Genomic DNA, 14,710 nt, shown 5'->3' with positions numbered 1-14,710 from the left:
GTTGCCATGTTTTTATTTTTGATTCTGTCCAGGAAATCAATTGTCAATTTATGAGCAGGGAACTGGACTAGAAGACCTCCAAGGTTCCTTTTAACTCTTTTGTTTTGTTATTCTGAACACTTACCTCTCTGTTCTAGAAGCAGGTTATGAATGGTCGTATACTGTACCTAAATATTACTAATTTTCATATTTATAAGTCACAAAGCTTTATTTTGGAGTATACAGAAAGATACATGGTTCATGATTTTACCTCTTCCTTGTACTTATGCTTTGCAAAATTACTAATCTAAGATTAGGGGTAAAGTCTCAAAAAAAAAAAAGATAAAATATAAGTTATTGTTGTGGGAGGGCAAACTCTTAGTTCTTTTTCTTAGTGGTATTCCCTTGAGTCTCCAGTCACATGTCAGCCAAATCTGATGGTAGACAATTAAATAACAGTCTTTATTTTCCATATTTGAAAGAAAAATGAGCAACAAAATACCATTTTTTAACTGAACCTTAAAACAGTGGAAAAAAGTAGACTCAGAAATGCTGCCTTGCACCCTCTTGTGATATCACTGCACCACTGCTATACATCTCATGGCTCTTGTAGGTAGAACAAAATTACAAGTAAATAAGACACTGAAAACAAATGTCATTTTCACCATTAGGAAGGTTATGATCTCTATGATTTCTAAAACTGTGTGCATACCTGTGTATATATAGTTCAAAGTTATGATAGACCTGAAAGAAGTTATTTATCACCCATCCTCAAAGTTATGGCTGCTGCACCACTCCCCTGGTTATGTGATTATATTTTGTGACCTTTTTGCCATTTTCCAGCAAAAAAAAAAAAAAAAACAGCCAGTGGATAAGTTGGATTTGGATTTATAATCACACAATTTGCTTTAATACCACATCTCTTTAATGATTTGCTTAATGACTATTGTAAAATCAAATCCAAACCTGTGGCGACTTGACTGATTATTACAGTGACTTATAACCAAAATTCTGGGCTTAACTGTGGTCGTGAGCTGAGGATTACCATTAGGTCATCATTTCAGAGACATTTCCTCACCTAAACAGAGAAAGAGAAGGACGATGGGCGGGCAAAAACTGTGGGAGCAGGAAAGATTTCCGACCTGCTGCCAGCTTCCCCACTGACTTTCCGAGCAGGAGGCTGTCAAGGAGTGCTGGAAAAGACAGCCATGTGATTGCTGTTGACAGTAGCAGCACTGAAGCCATCATAACTTAGCTAAATTTTGATTCCATGGGAGTCCTGGTTCCCAGATGCAGTCTATAAGCCCATTGAGGGTACGTTGATTCAAAAATTCGTCACCCTATGATGCACCATTTTGCCCAATTTGAAGGTTTACAATCAATCAGACTTGAGAATTTTAATAATATATGGAGACAGAGAGAAAGAAAGAAGTCAGACATCCTCACCTTGAAATGATCGAGCAGATCGGCAGTGACTGAATAGGGAGCTCCAATCACTACTTCAGAAACGTACTAAAGAGAGAGGAAAGGGAAAAAAAAGCCAGCCGTAACTACATAGTCCATGTATTTATCAATTATTGTTTTAATTAGTGAATTTTGAAAAGTAAGGTTTTAGGAGGCAAATAGAGCACTGAGAGATTCCATTAGATCAGGGATATCAAACTCGCAATGTCACGTGACGTGCCGCAACATATTGCAACTTTTTTTCCATTGCCGGCAATAGGGTGGGCGTGGTTTCGGCATGACGCATTCGGCACACAGGCCGGCAGTTTGACACCCCTGCATTAGATAACGAGGCTTACTTTTGTGGCATGTGCTAATAGGGCAATAGTTTAGAGAAGCAGTAAATCTGTATTTTCTACAACAGCGCTCCCCAGTCTTTCCAGCTCTGTGGACCAGTGGGGGAGGTGGTGGAGGGGAGAGGAGATGGTTCCACGCACCTGAGCCACTTGCAGATGTAGCTTTGCATGCTTGCGCACTCGCCCGCTGCTTGTGCGGCCTGGTTCCCAATGGGTTGGGCCTCAGGCCAGGGGTTGGGGATCCCTGTTCTACAAGTTTCATCAAAGAAAAATAGTCTCTCTTTTACAAAATTTCTAGGGAGGCCTGGCAGGCCAGGTCTAACCACGTCGCGGGCTGCATCTGACCCACGGGCCTTCAGTTTGATATGTATGTGTTGCAGCATCCCCACAGTCACATGATCAAAATTCAGATGCTTGGCAACTGACTCATATTTATGACGGTTGCAGTGTCCCAGGTTCATGTGATCACCTTTTGTGACAAGCAAAGTCAATGGGGAAGCCAGATTCACTTAACAACAGTGTTACTAACTTAATAACTGCAGTGATTTACTTAACAATTATGGCAAGGAAGGTCGTAAAATGGGGCAAAATTCACTTAACAACTGTCTCGCTTAGCAACAGAAATTTTGGGCTCAATTGTGGCCGTACGTCAAGGACAACCTGTATATGCACCGTTCTACTCCCCATTAACCTGTCTTAAATAATAGCTATCTTAATATCATGAACCCCATATAATTAATTCATAATTTGTTTTTTTTAAAAAAATTAGTGAATGTGGAAAACTTTGAAGAACATACAGGTGATCCTCGACTTACGACTACAATTGATCCCCAAATTTCTGTTGCTAAGTGAGACATTTGTTAAGTGAGTTTTGCCCCATTTTGTGACCCTTCTTGCCACAATTGTTAAGTGAATCGCCACTTGATAAGTGAGTAACATGATTGTTAAGTGAATTTGGCTTCCCCATTGATTTTGCTTGCAAAAGCTGATAGCAAGACTTTGGGACACAGCAAGGGTAATAAGTATGAGTCTGTTACCAAGCATCTGAATTTCGATCATGTGATCATGGGCATGCTACTAAGATCCTAAGTATGAAAAACGGTCATAAGCCACTTTTTTCAATGCCACTGTAACTTTGAACGATTATTACCGTAAATAAATTGTTGTAAGTTGAAGACTGTCTGTAATTTTTTTTCTGGAGAAACACAGTTTTTAAAAATGTATTTGTTTTTACTCTAAAGTTATTCCACGGAATTTAAGGCAATATTCTTGGGTGACTAGATTATCAACTAAGCCAGACTTGATTCACTTCAGGATGGTTGGCTTTATTTGCTTTATTTTCACTTTATGTCCTAATTAGAAAAGAAATTCTAGCCAAATACTCACTCTGCAGGCCAAAACACTGAGAGTTCGTTCGTGCACATTCATTATGGGATAGTTCTTGCCCTTATAGAGATTCACTTCCTGTAATTCAATTATAGCAATTAGCAATTAGCATCAGGTACCACATTCATCTCCCCAGTAGGTGAAAATGATTAACTAGTCTCCCAACCAAGCAGTTACAGAACCGATACTCACTTGGTCAAAGTGCAGCCCAACAATTATATAAGGACGCTTTGCTATTTGGTGCGCTCTCTCCAGAAAATCCACATGACCCACATCTAATATGTTCATTAAGAAAGCAAACCTCGGTCACTGAGTGGAGCTAATGAGACATAGATAGGTTTTTGTCCCTTTCACAAGCCCTCTATTTCTTTTCCTAGTAGCTCACAATAGTTGTAGACTACAACACTTAGAACAACTAGTCAAGGCTCGTGCTCAGAAAAAGTTCTGAAATTGATTGCAGGAACTATTGACAAGAGCTTGTTGTGCTGCAACCTTTAGCATCTGCATCCTGGGTTTTTTTAAGCTATGCTTATATTTAAAGTTAATGGACATTCATCCAACGTGCTCTAAAGCTTGAGGGGTAAGACACAAAGTAATGGCTGAGTAAAATAACTATTACAAAATAGTTAAGTCAGAGAAAGAGCAAGATTTATACTGGGGGGTGGGTGGGCAGGGGAGATGTGGCAAATTCAGATTAAGAGAATATTATTTGGGGTGAGGACATAATGCAGCTTGAAAAAAGAGCATTCCATTTTCTTAAAGTGAGCTATTATATATGTATCACCTTTTTCACATTACTTTTCTGGATTAAAATAAAATCCCTTATCACACAAGGTTTTTACAGAGATAGTGAACATGCTTGTATTACAATTCTTTTGAAGTTTGGACAAACCATTAAGAATTCTTAGCTAAAAGTACACTTTACTATTAGATAAAGTTACATTAGACTAAGTTCCTAACTGGAAAAACTTGATTTAGCATTTCTAAGTCAAAACAACCTGAACAACTGATTAAGATATGAAGTATAAGCCGTTCCAAAAACAGGTTATCAGGACTTCCTAATTTGCTGCAAGAAACTCTTAATTTCATTCTTCCCCAAAGAAAAGAAAACTAGGATACGAAAGAGATCAAAGGCGCCAGCCACATAGATTATGGTATCTCCAGGTTGCGGCTCCTTGCCAGATGCAAACTGGATGATCTTCTGAGATGTTTGCAGAAACTGAGAAACTCCAGTCCAGGGACTGTGACCTTTAGGGCACTGGAGAAAAAAGAACAACTTTAATATTTTTGCAGCTATTGGAATTAGTTCTCTTCCAACAGAATGAATGGAATTAGAATTAAATAGTAGCAAGTTAAAAAAATAATTCTAATAAATCAACATATATATCAACCCACATTGATAAAGGCCAAGTAATTGCTACAAAAAGTTAACAGAGCAGTCCAAGTAGATACATAAATTTAGAGGTCACAATAACAAAGAATTGACACCAGTTAAAGGAATATAAAAACTCTTCACAGCAAGATTAAGATAAAACTGAAATCATGATATTTTTTATTATCACCAAAAATTAAATATAGCCAACGTGACAGTTTCCCCCCCCTACATTTCTACTTTTATTTCAAATTCCATTGTCCATGTTTATGCTTTGCAGTTGAAACTATGAATTCATATAACCTGAAATTCAAACTGGACAAGCACTTATCACTATGGGAATATCATTTATTTTTGACACAGAGAGATCAATATGTATTGCTGCATTGATACTTTAACCCTATAGAAGATGTAAAAAGAGGAAGCTAACAGTTGGCTGCTAATCTCTCTACTTCTGTACCATGATTATCCTCTTCAAGCATGACAATAATGTTATTCAGAACTAGGAGAAGAAAGGCAGAGGATTTCACAGAATCAGAATTATGCTTATTGATGGAAATATTAGGACTGATCCTAAGCTCTAGCTTTGTTTCAAATGAGAACATCAACAATTTATTCCTACATACATTTGATTTACTAATTGTAATCATTAATAGCGAATGATATACATCTTCAATCAAATCCAAGAGAAAATCTTATGCTATGTAAAACACTTTCTCTTCAAAGCCTTAAGAGAAAAATGGAAGAAATATTTGGAATCTGAACTCTATGAACTTTGTGGGAACTCTTTGTGGCACAGACTTCCTTTTAGGCTTGTTACTATAGGTCAACTAAAATTGACCCTCAACATTCATAGGAGACATTCTGCTAAAATACATTCTGTAAGTTGTAAACCCAAAGGTGCTTTTTCTAAAAGAAGACTGGATTTTCTTGTTTTTTCTTTCTTTAAAAATGTTTTGCTTCTCATCCAAGAAACTTTAGTTTTGAGTTTCCAAAAAAAGAACCCCCCCCAAGAAAGTCCAATGATTGAGCATCTCCATAGACATGTATGTTGTAAACTTTCTAAATAATGTTAGAAAGGTTTAAACACATTGATACATGTTTCCATGTCTGACAGCAATATCTAATTAGCAATGTCAATCTTTTTGATCAAAGGATTTAGAATGATATAATCAATAATATTCTCCCCCACCTCACATCTCCCCCCCCAGTCATCCCCCAGATTCCTATGTTCCTTTGTCCCAAGCCTATTTACCCATACCTCCTAACTTTCAGTAACATAGCTACCTACCCCAAGCACCCATGAAACAACAAGCATCCATCCTTCATGTTCATGGACTGAGTTTTGAGTGATTCATTTATATATATATAAGCACGAAGCTGAAAACACCAGCCTGAAGATGACGAATGGGACTTCGTCGAAACATCGCCAAGACACTTCCAATTTTACGCGGGAGAAAACACACACCCCAATAAAATTTAGTAACTGTGATGTAGGGATTCAATAAAATTTAGTAACTGTGATGTAGGAAGGTAAATCCCTGGGAGGGAGAGGGTACATTCCAGAGAAGTAAGAGGTAACTTAGCCCAAATATTATGTGTGAGAGAAAGAGAGGGAAGACAGCCCTTTCCTAATAGTTCACAGAGTATATTTAGATGCAGATAATGGATTGCTCAGTCTGGCAAGATTTTGCCTATAAAGACAAAACAATAAAAGAACTCAGCTTGGGAGAATCCCCATGTATCTGATTCTGCATGTTGTTTGGTTATTTTTATTTACTATTTAATATTTTATAGCCTAAATTTTAGAAGATTTTAGACACCCATATATACTTCTCTCTTCTTTTGTTCTAACTCAGTGGTTCTCAACCTTTCTAATGCCGCGACCCCTAAATACAGTTCCTCATGTTGTGGTGACCCCCAACCATAAAATTATTTTCATTGCTATTTCATAACCGTAATTTTGCTACTGTTATGAATCGCAATGTAAATATCTGATATGCAAGATGTATTTGCACTGAACATAATTAAAGCATAGTGATTAATCACAAAACAATATGTAATTATATATTGTTAAATATTTATTTTTAATTACAAAAAAATAAAATTTTGTCTTGAAGCATGGTGTAGCATGGGTAACAGTCTTAATATAACAACAGTAAACTACATTGCTACATTTTTCAACAGTATGTGTAAAAAGTCAACATCAGTGCGAAGGTTGAGATTGCTTCTTTTTCACCAGATCAGAAATTCTCAGGGCAGTCTTTGCAAGAGCACAACGAAGATCATCTTCCACAACAAGTCTACTTCTGTATTTAGACTTGATAACCAACAAGCTGGAAAACCCTGTTTCACAAAGATATTTTGTTGGAAATGGAAGAAGAAGGCGCAATACAGTCTCAGACAGAACAGGATATGACTGCAAACATTTGATCCAGAATTTTGTAACATTGTGGAGAAATCAGTTCTCGCTGCATCGCTGTTAATAAGTTCAATGAACTCCTCTTGTGCTGTCTTAGGAACATTTTCAACATTGACTGTGAATGGGGTGTCAGATAGATTTGGAAAGTACGATGAGGTTTCATCTGCAAGCATGCGCAGGTGTTCTTTAACAGAACTTATCATCGTAATCCTGTTATCTGATTCAATGTCATGTTGCTCAAAGAAAGCAGATAAGGTAGGCAACATGTAAATTTTATTTTCATCCAATTTTTTTTTGCCAAAGCTGCAGTTTTGTTTGGAATGATCGGATCTTTTCAGACAAATCGAGGCATGTTGCATTTGGTCCTTGCAGTGATAAATTTAACTCATTCAACATGGCAAAGATGTCAACCAAGTAAGCTATTTTCTGCAGTTCACTGTTATCGCTGAAAAGAGCTTCAAACTGCGGTCTTGCTTCTGACTAAAAAACATTTTGAGTTCATCATGAAGGTCAAAAACACGTTTTAAAACTTTTCCTTTCGACAACCATCTCACTTCAGTGTGAAATAGCAGAGCATTGTTTGGCGCATCCAACTCGTTGCACAGTTGTGAAAACAGTCGTGTGTTTAAACTGCTTACCTTTACAAAGTTAACAGAATTTATGACGCTTTTCATTACTTCTCGTAACTCTTGTGGCAGCGTCTTTTTCGCTAATATTTGCCGATGAATCATACAGTGAGTTCCGATGATTTTTGGTGACTCATTCAGTACCAAACGTTGAAATCCAGATCTACATCCTAGCATAGCTGGAGCACCATCTGTGCAAACACCACAAACCTTTTCCCAAGATATCTTATGCTCTTTCAGAAATGAACCAACTGTTTCAAATACATCACGTGCAGTAGTTGTCGTTTCAAGAGGTTTGCAAAACAGAAACTCATCTTTAAAGTCGCCATCGTTAATATATCTCATATAAACCAGTAAGTGGGAACAGTTTGCAACGTCTGTAGATTCATCAAGCTGGATACTAAATATTGGAAGTGAAGATTTAATTTCTTGGATTAGCTGATCAAGAATATCAGCAGACATGTCATCTATTCTTCTGCAGACATTGTCTTTGGACAAGGAAACTGCACTCAATTTCATCACAAATTCGTCTCCCATCATAAGTCGAACAATGTCTTTGGCCGCTGGCAACAGTAGCTCCTCAGCAATGGTGTGAGGTTTCATAGCTCTGGCGATTCTGAGTGCCACCACATATGAAGCTTCAATGGCTGCTACGTTTTGCTTGTGGTACTTGCCACCAGTGTCAAGTCTGGCTTTCTTGAGTCCATCAGCTTTGGTTCTAAAATAGTTGGTATCCTTGCCAGCATAGCTCGGATGCTTGCTCTCAAAATGGCGTTTCAGTTTGTTCGGCTTCATCAATTCGCTGATAAAACTTCACAACAAATTACACATTGCGGTTTCTCGATTCCCGCTGTAAATATTGAGGTAAAACCATATTGTAAGAAATCCTCACTATATTTCCTTTTCCTGATGTTCTTCGGATCCATTGTCATTGAATGATTTGTATATGTAACATATACAATATGTAACAACAGCTTCAATAATACAAAACATGACACATGGCATAGTTCAGTCAAAACAGTTCATTAAAGTTTCCTATGATTTACCATTCTCTGTGTTGTTCTATTTACAAACCCAGTGTTTCTCAACCTTGACAATTTTATGGCATGTGGACTTCAACTCTCAGAACTTCACAGCCAGCAATCGCCAACTCCATGGGAGGAGTCTTACTCCTTTGGTGGAAAATCAACTCTACTATCCTGGGAAAGAAACCAGGCTCGTGCAATTCAGATTTTTAGCCAGAGATCTGAGACCATGAGAAACCACAGGTCCGTATTTAGGTGGACACATAATCGAGTATTCATCATGATTTGGGAGCCCAAGATGCACCACCCAACCTCAGGGAGTATAGGCAGAATCTGCCCAATATTTGCTGAAATACGTTGCACTCAGATTTCATTCTGGGAATGAAATATTAAAAAGGAAAAGAACAGAAGAAATCAACTTTTATTCCCCATTTCCAAACCCTCTTCCTGGAAGTCATAACATGTAATTAAGCACTTCAACAAAGTAATTACTCCATTATTTGATAGGCAATCAATTAAGAAGTTGCACCATGTAAGGAAAGAAAAGAAAATTAAACAAAAGAAAAGAAAAAGAAAAGGAAAGGGGACAAGAGGACAGGAGAAGACAAGGAACAAGAGAGGAGGAAAGGGGAGGGGGAGGAGAGGAGAAAAAGAAAAAAGGAAAGAAAAAAGAAAAGAAAAGAAAGGAGGGGAGAGGGGAGGAAAGGAGAGGAGAGAAAAGAATGGGAGAGGGGACAGGAGAGGGGGAGAAAGGGGGGTAGAAGAAAGAAAACTCTGCTTCTTGCGTGGAGCTGGCAATCGCAGAGCAAGACACCCATTCAGTGCAACGGCAGGCAGACCCAGGCGCTCCTGGGCGGCCATGGCAAGCGGCAGCAACAGCGCAGGCCGACCACCGGGTGGGCCACCAGCTGGCCCAGCCCAAGGGAGGTAAGCCACCCACTGGCCCCACGTGCGCCAGCTACTCTCCAAGCACCCGCCGCTGCCCCGCTAGCCTTACCTTGGCCACCACCCATTCGGTGCGGCGGCAGGCAGGTCCAGGCGGTCCTGGGCAGCCATGGCAAGCAGCAGCGACGGCGCAGGCCAACCACTGGCTGGGCCACCAGCTGGCCCTGCCCAAGGGAGGTAAGCCACCCACAGGGCCCCACGTGCGCCAGCTACCCTCCCAGCGCCCACCCTGCCCCGCTAGCCTTACCTTGGCCACTGCCCGTTCAGTGCGGCGGCAGGCAGGCCCAGGAGCTCCTGGGCAGCCCTCCCACCCCGACCCTCTTTTATTTACATTTAGCAGTTGCTCAGCAGGGAGGGGTGGAAACTTCCAGAAAGCTCGCCTTAGCTACAGACAACTTGCAGCAACGTTTGCCGACTGGGACTTTTGGCGGGCTCAGCAGGGCAGAGACAGCCTGGACAATTCCTACTGGCTTTTGAAAGCCAATAGAATTAGACTCTATTCAAGAGAGTCTATTCTATTGACGTTCGAAAGCCAATAGAATCTACTGACTTTCAAACGCCAATAGAATAGGCTCTTTTGAATAGAGTCTATTCTATTGGCTTTCAAAAGCCAATAGAATAAGAGGGAGTAGCAGAGCTCAAAAAAAGGGGAAAAAAACAAAACAAAAAAATTGCCGGACTGCGTTTCATAAGGATTCTATGAGGAAAAAGTCCAGGACTTTGGTGACCCCTGTGAAATGGTCGTTCGACCCCAAAAGGAGTCGCGACCCACAGGTTGAGAACCGTTGTTATATATTTAACATATGTATAATAAGTGCTAGAAACTGTCCAGAATGAAAAGGAAGATTAGCTCCACCAGGTGGCATTCTTTGGGACTGCTTCTACAACTCAGTAAAATGATTTCATGTACTGTATGTATATTACAACTCTAATGCCAAACTTATTTGTTTTGTATTACAACTTATTTGTTGTAAGATATATAAAGCTGTATAATTCTTCAAGGCATAGTAGTAATTTCTTACATACTGTAGCAGTTCTGCATCATAAAGAAGCAGCCAAATATAAAAGTTTTTTCAAGTATATCTAGATGTCCTTTAAAGATATTTCTTGAGACCTTTGCAAAGCTTGAAACTAGCTATAATGACCCCCAAACAAACTCCTTGATTACAAAACTATTCTAAAATCTACGCTTTTATAAGTCTCTAAACAAAAGTGAAAAATTAAGTGATTTTTGTTTGATTCAGATATTTTTGAAAATATATTTCCACATACTGATGCCATAAAAATATTTCCATAGATTAGCATCTGCAGAAAAGCAAAGGGCAAAACAAGTGTTGCATCATTGCTGCGCAAATTCCATTTTTTTCCAGATCTCTGATGTCAGTTTTACAGTATACAAAAATGGGGAAATTGAAATAGTTTAAATAAAATAAATCATCAATTTCAGATAACTCCAATCTTTCAAATTCGGAATAGTTCCGCTGGAATATTATATTTGATTACGCATAAACTGCCTAGAGTGGAGGACATTTGTGATGTGCTTCTGGTGCCAATTCTTACCTTTCCTAGGTTATCTGCATGCTTCCGATAATCTGTATCTTCAGCCTAAAAGAGAAAAGAAACATATTAATGGTAAAGAAATTTCAACAAATGAAAAGAACATATGGAACTCTAAATTAGGTACAGTAGGCCTGCCATTGTTCAACTTTGCTCATTTCCCCCCCCTTGAGATCAGTGCTGACTCTTAGTGACTACATGGACAAGTCCATCAGGTTTTCTTGGCAGCATTTTTTTAGATGTGTGTTGCCACTGCCTTCTTTCTGAAGGCTGGGAGAGAGACACCCAACTGGTTTCTGTATTTGAGGCAGGACTAGAACTTAGTTACCCAGGATCTACACTAAACCAGTTCTCATTAAACAATTTATACCCATGTAAAGAAAATCGCTCAACTGAAAAAGGTACAGTTATGCAAAGCTTTAAAAGCATGCTTTGTTCTAACCACACCTTGAGCTTTACAAGACAATGTGTACTTTGTCCCCATGCCTAAAAGAAAGCAAAAGTGCCATGTTACTTTTATCCATATTACTCCAAGCCCTCTTAGGGCTACTAGAACTGCCGAATGAAGGCCGAGGTGACATAGAGTGCCTCAGCAAAGTGAATTATGTTGCCTCCGTGCTTCAATGAGATGAAATGTATTGACCTCATAGCATGAAGTGTCTGGCTGTGTAAAGGACAGATGCCTTACATACCTCTAGAAACTAGCTCAGCAATAGTTCAGAAGCACAGTATGGCCTTCCAGCTTCAGCCACAGAGACACACAAATTAAATATATTCTTAGCCCAGTTGCCCATTTAGTACATTCCCATTACTATTTTATAAATATACATAAATGCCTCTGACCTAAATTAAATCTTGATCTATTTGTCAAGTAAGGCAACCTGACCTCCTCTTTCCAAATCCCACCCTTATCTGATGATCCACATAATACTCTTTCGTTGGTAAGTTATTTTCTTTCCTTCTTGGCAGCACATCTGAGGTGCATCGTATCCACTTTAAATAGCACTCGCTTAAACATATACTTTTACTTAGTTTTGGCATCTGCTGCCTGCAAGGCTGTATCAAACAGCAATAATCCTGGAATCACATTAAAGAATAATCAGAGAGCTTACAAACTTCCCCAAGATTGATTGAGAAACTCAAAAGTATTACTGCCCTCTGCTCCAAAAGCATTCCTACATCAGTGGTTCAAAGTACTGAAGGAAGCAGAGCATCGTGGAACTTGCTAAGCCATTTTTCACTTACAATGTTGCTGTGATGGGCCTTGGTCATAAGCAACATCCGGCCAACCAGATCTGTAGTGGACACTCCCTGGGTGCGTTTACATTCCCTGCAACAAGACAAGATTCAGATAAGATGGGAATTTTGCCATCCGCTCTTTACAGTGTTAGCGAAGTCTCCCCTCTAAATCTTTTTGATTGTCTGAGAGTATCTTGGTATACTCTTTTTTTTTTCTTTACTTTTTAAAAAATGTTTTGAGTTTTTAACAAGAAAATAACCCTTTTTTCATTCCTAATTGTGGGATTAATGATACAGAACACTAAACCATTATTTCCCATGTTTCCCTCCTCAACTCTTCCTGTTCAGATACTAATAGGTTCCATGGCTTTTGGATTAAAGGATTTACAGTCTTCACTTATTCATCTGATATGACAAAACCAGATCAATATAATATTAATCTAATATAACATTCAAAACTTTTAGAGGAGAAGCAAGCTATGGATGGAATGAAAAAAAAATTAACAGAGCATTTCAGGATCTCTGAGCAGAATAACATAAATAGGGCTTTACCTATATCTTCCAGCTTTCTTCACTTCCTCATAAGTATCCTTGCCATCTGCAGTCAGTGTGATGTCATCTATTTAAAAAAAAACACTGCTGATAAATTGGAGGAGCTGCTTAGGTAGTCTAATCAGCAAATTCCTGCAATATGCATTTGAATTACAGTAAACAGGTATGCAAGCTGTTTTCTCTAATAACGAAGAAAGATTTTTGCTAGTTATCTTTCTCAATCTTGAAGATAATCACTACAATCAAGCAATGCTGTAGGAAGACTCAGACTGCACAACCAGACTTGCAGAATTGAAGCAGTGTTGATCTCCATTTTCTGTTCTCAAAAACTGGACACATTTTACTGTTAATCAATCCATACTTGTATAGCTTTACTATGTTATGTCAGTTGCACAACTGATAAAAAGTAGTACAGAAAATGAGGATGATGTATATTAACAAAGACAGCAAAATAAATTTACCATTTATTTTAACCAGTAAAGAAGACTTCTAGTAGATAGGTAGGTACATAGTGAGAGAGAAATAAGAGTACATCAAGCTCCAGTACTCACCCCCATGTACACAGAAGTCACAGTTGTATTTATCCAGAGTTTCCAATGTTGTGACATAAGGAGCTCCTTGAACAATTTCATCTACCCACTTGATGGCCTTCACCATTTTGTATCTTTCTTCTTGAGTAAAGACAGGGGGGCCTTTATGTTTGGATATTTCATCTATGGTTCAGTATAAAAAGGGAGAGAAAAAGAGGTGATTATCAGGCCTGTGTATATATCCCATGCCTCTGTTAATTTCCCAAAAACTCCTACAGAAGGAAAAAGATAAAAAAAAAAACTGTGTAGCCTTTAAAAATTCAATAGTGAGCTTCAATTAAGGCTCACATTTAGCTTGCCCCAGGAAGCAATCTCTGACTGTACAAATACTACATAATGATAAATACTTTGTAGCTGGATTGTTATGCTCCTGATTAGACAGGATACTTCTAACTGCCAATTGCTGGAAAGAGTGCCATGCTTATTTATAATAATGTAGTTTATTTTTTTTTAAAAAATACTATTTTATGAGGCACATATATATTCATGCTGGTTTAATTATATTGCTCATTCAGAAAGAAGCTTGAGTAAGCTACAGTATCAATTTTCTTGACAATGAATATGAATATTTCAAGTACAGAACTTAAATATTGATTATTCTGGGCAAAATAACTTACTAATAGCTTACTATTAGGAATACCATCCAAAAATGCAAAATATTCCAAACACGTTCTGGATGCCAATGTATATGTCAGACTGTCGATCCATAGTTCAATAAGGTGTCACGATTTTCTGACATAGAGATGCAGAAATATCCCAGCCTTTTCTTATATTCTGGGGATACAAATTCTGAATTCTTTTAAAACACAAAGGAAGAACTGGAGGTTATAGACCAAGTCTAGCTCCTCAAGCAGCCTCAGAATTAACTTACTGAAGTACTTAGGAAGCAAGGAAGCCCATTCAAGAAAATAAAGAGAACAACTAATGACAGAGGGACAAAGTTGTCAATGGTTTTCTTATTTATAGTTATCAGATTTAAAGTAGATAAAATAATTAATGGTATTGAACAATATAAGGCAGAAATTAAAAGGGAATTGTGTATAAATGATGAATATCATCATTTAGCAATTGCTAAAATGTATAAATTTTTAATGAAATTTGCAACAGAAGACTGTCAAAGAATTTAGGATAAAATTTGGTTATAATATACAGATCTAACAGTGGGGAAATATGTGGTCTAAAGCAGTGGCCACCAACTTTTGAGCACCAGGGACCGGT

The 14,710-nt window shown here is 38.3% G+C and overlaps 1 protein-coding gene across 2 annotated transcripts in view; it reads right to left on the bottom strand.

The window, feature by feature from the left end:
- The window catches only part of PCYT2 (phosphate cytidylyltransferase 2, ethanolamine), a 37,593-nt gene that overhangs the window by 4,652 nt on the left and 18,231 nt on the right, over positions 1-14,710 (bottom strand). For both annotated transcript variants that reach the window (XM_039344637.1, XM_039344648.1), the window contains exons 3-10: positions 13,454-13,615; positions 12,903-12,969; positions 12,357-12,441; positions 11,115-11,159; positions 4,284-4,422; positions 3,357-3,439; positions 3,165-3,242; positions 1,426-1,491 (exon numbers count right to left, since the gene is read on the bottom strand). In XM_039344637.1, the coding sequence (XP_039200571.1) occupies positions 1,426-1,491; positions 3,165-3,242; positions 3,357-3,439; positions 4,284-4,422; positions 11,115-11,159; positions 12,357-12,441; positions 12,903-12,969; positions 13,454-13,615 (725 nt within the window). The remainder of the gene's footprint in view (positions 1-1,425; positions 1,492-3,164; positions 3,243-3,356; positions 3,440-4,283; positions 4,423-11,114; positions 11,160-12,356; positions 12,442-12,902; positions 12,970-13,453; positions 13,616-14,710) is intronic.

The sequence above is a fragment of the Crotalus tigris genome, unplaced genomic scaffold, assembly GCF_016545835.1.
Source record: "Crotalus tigris isolate CLP2741 ecotype Arizona unplaced genomic scaffold, ASM1654583v1 scf7180000017551.9496454, whole genome shotgun sequence".
NCBI lineage: Eukaryota > Metazoa > Chordata > Lepidosauria > Squamata > Viperidae > Crotalus > Crotalus tigris.
The sequence above is the reverse complement of the archived record's forward strand: the minus strand, read 5'-3'. Positions and strand labels throughout refer to the sequence as shown.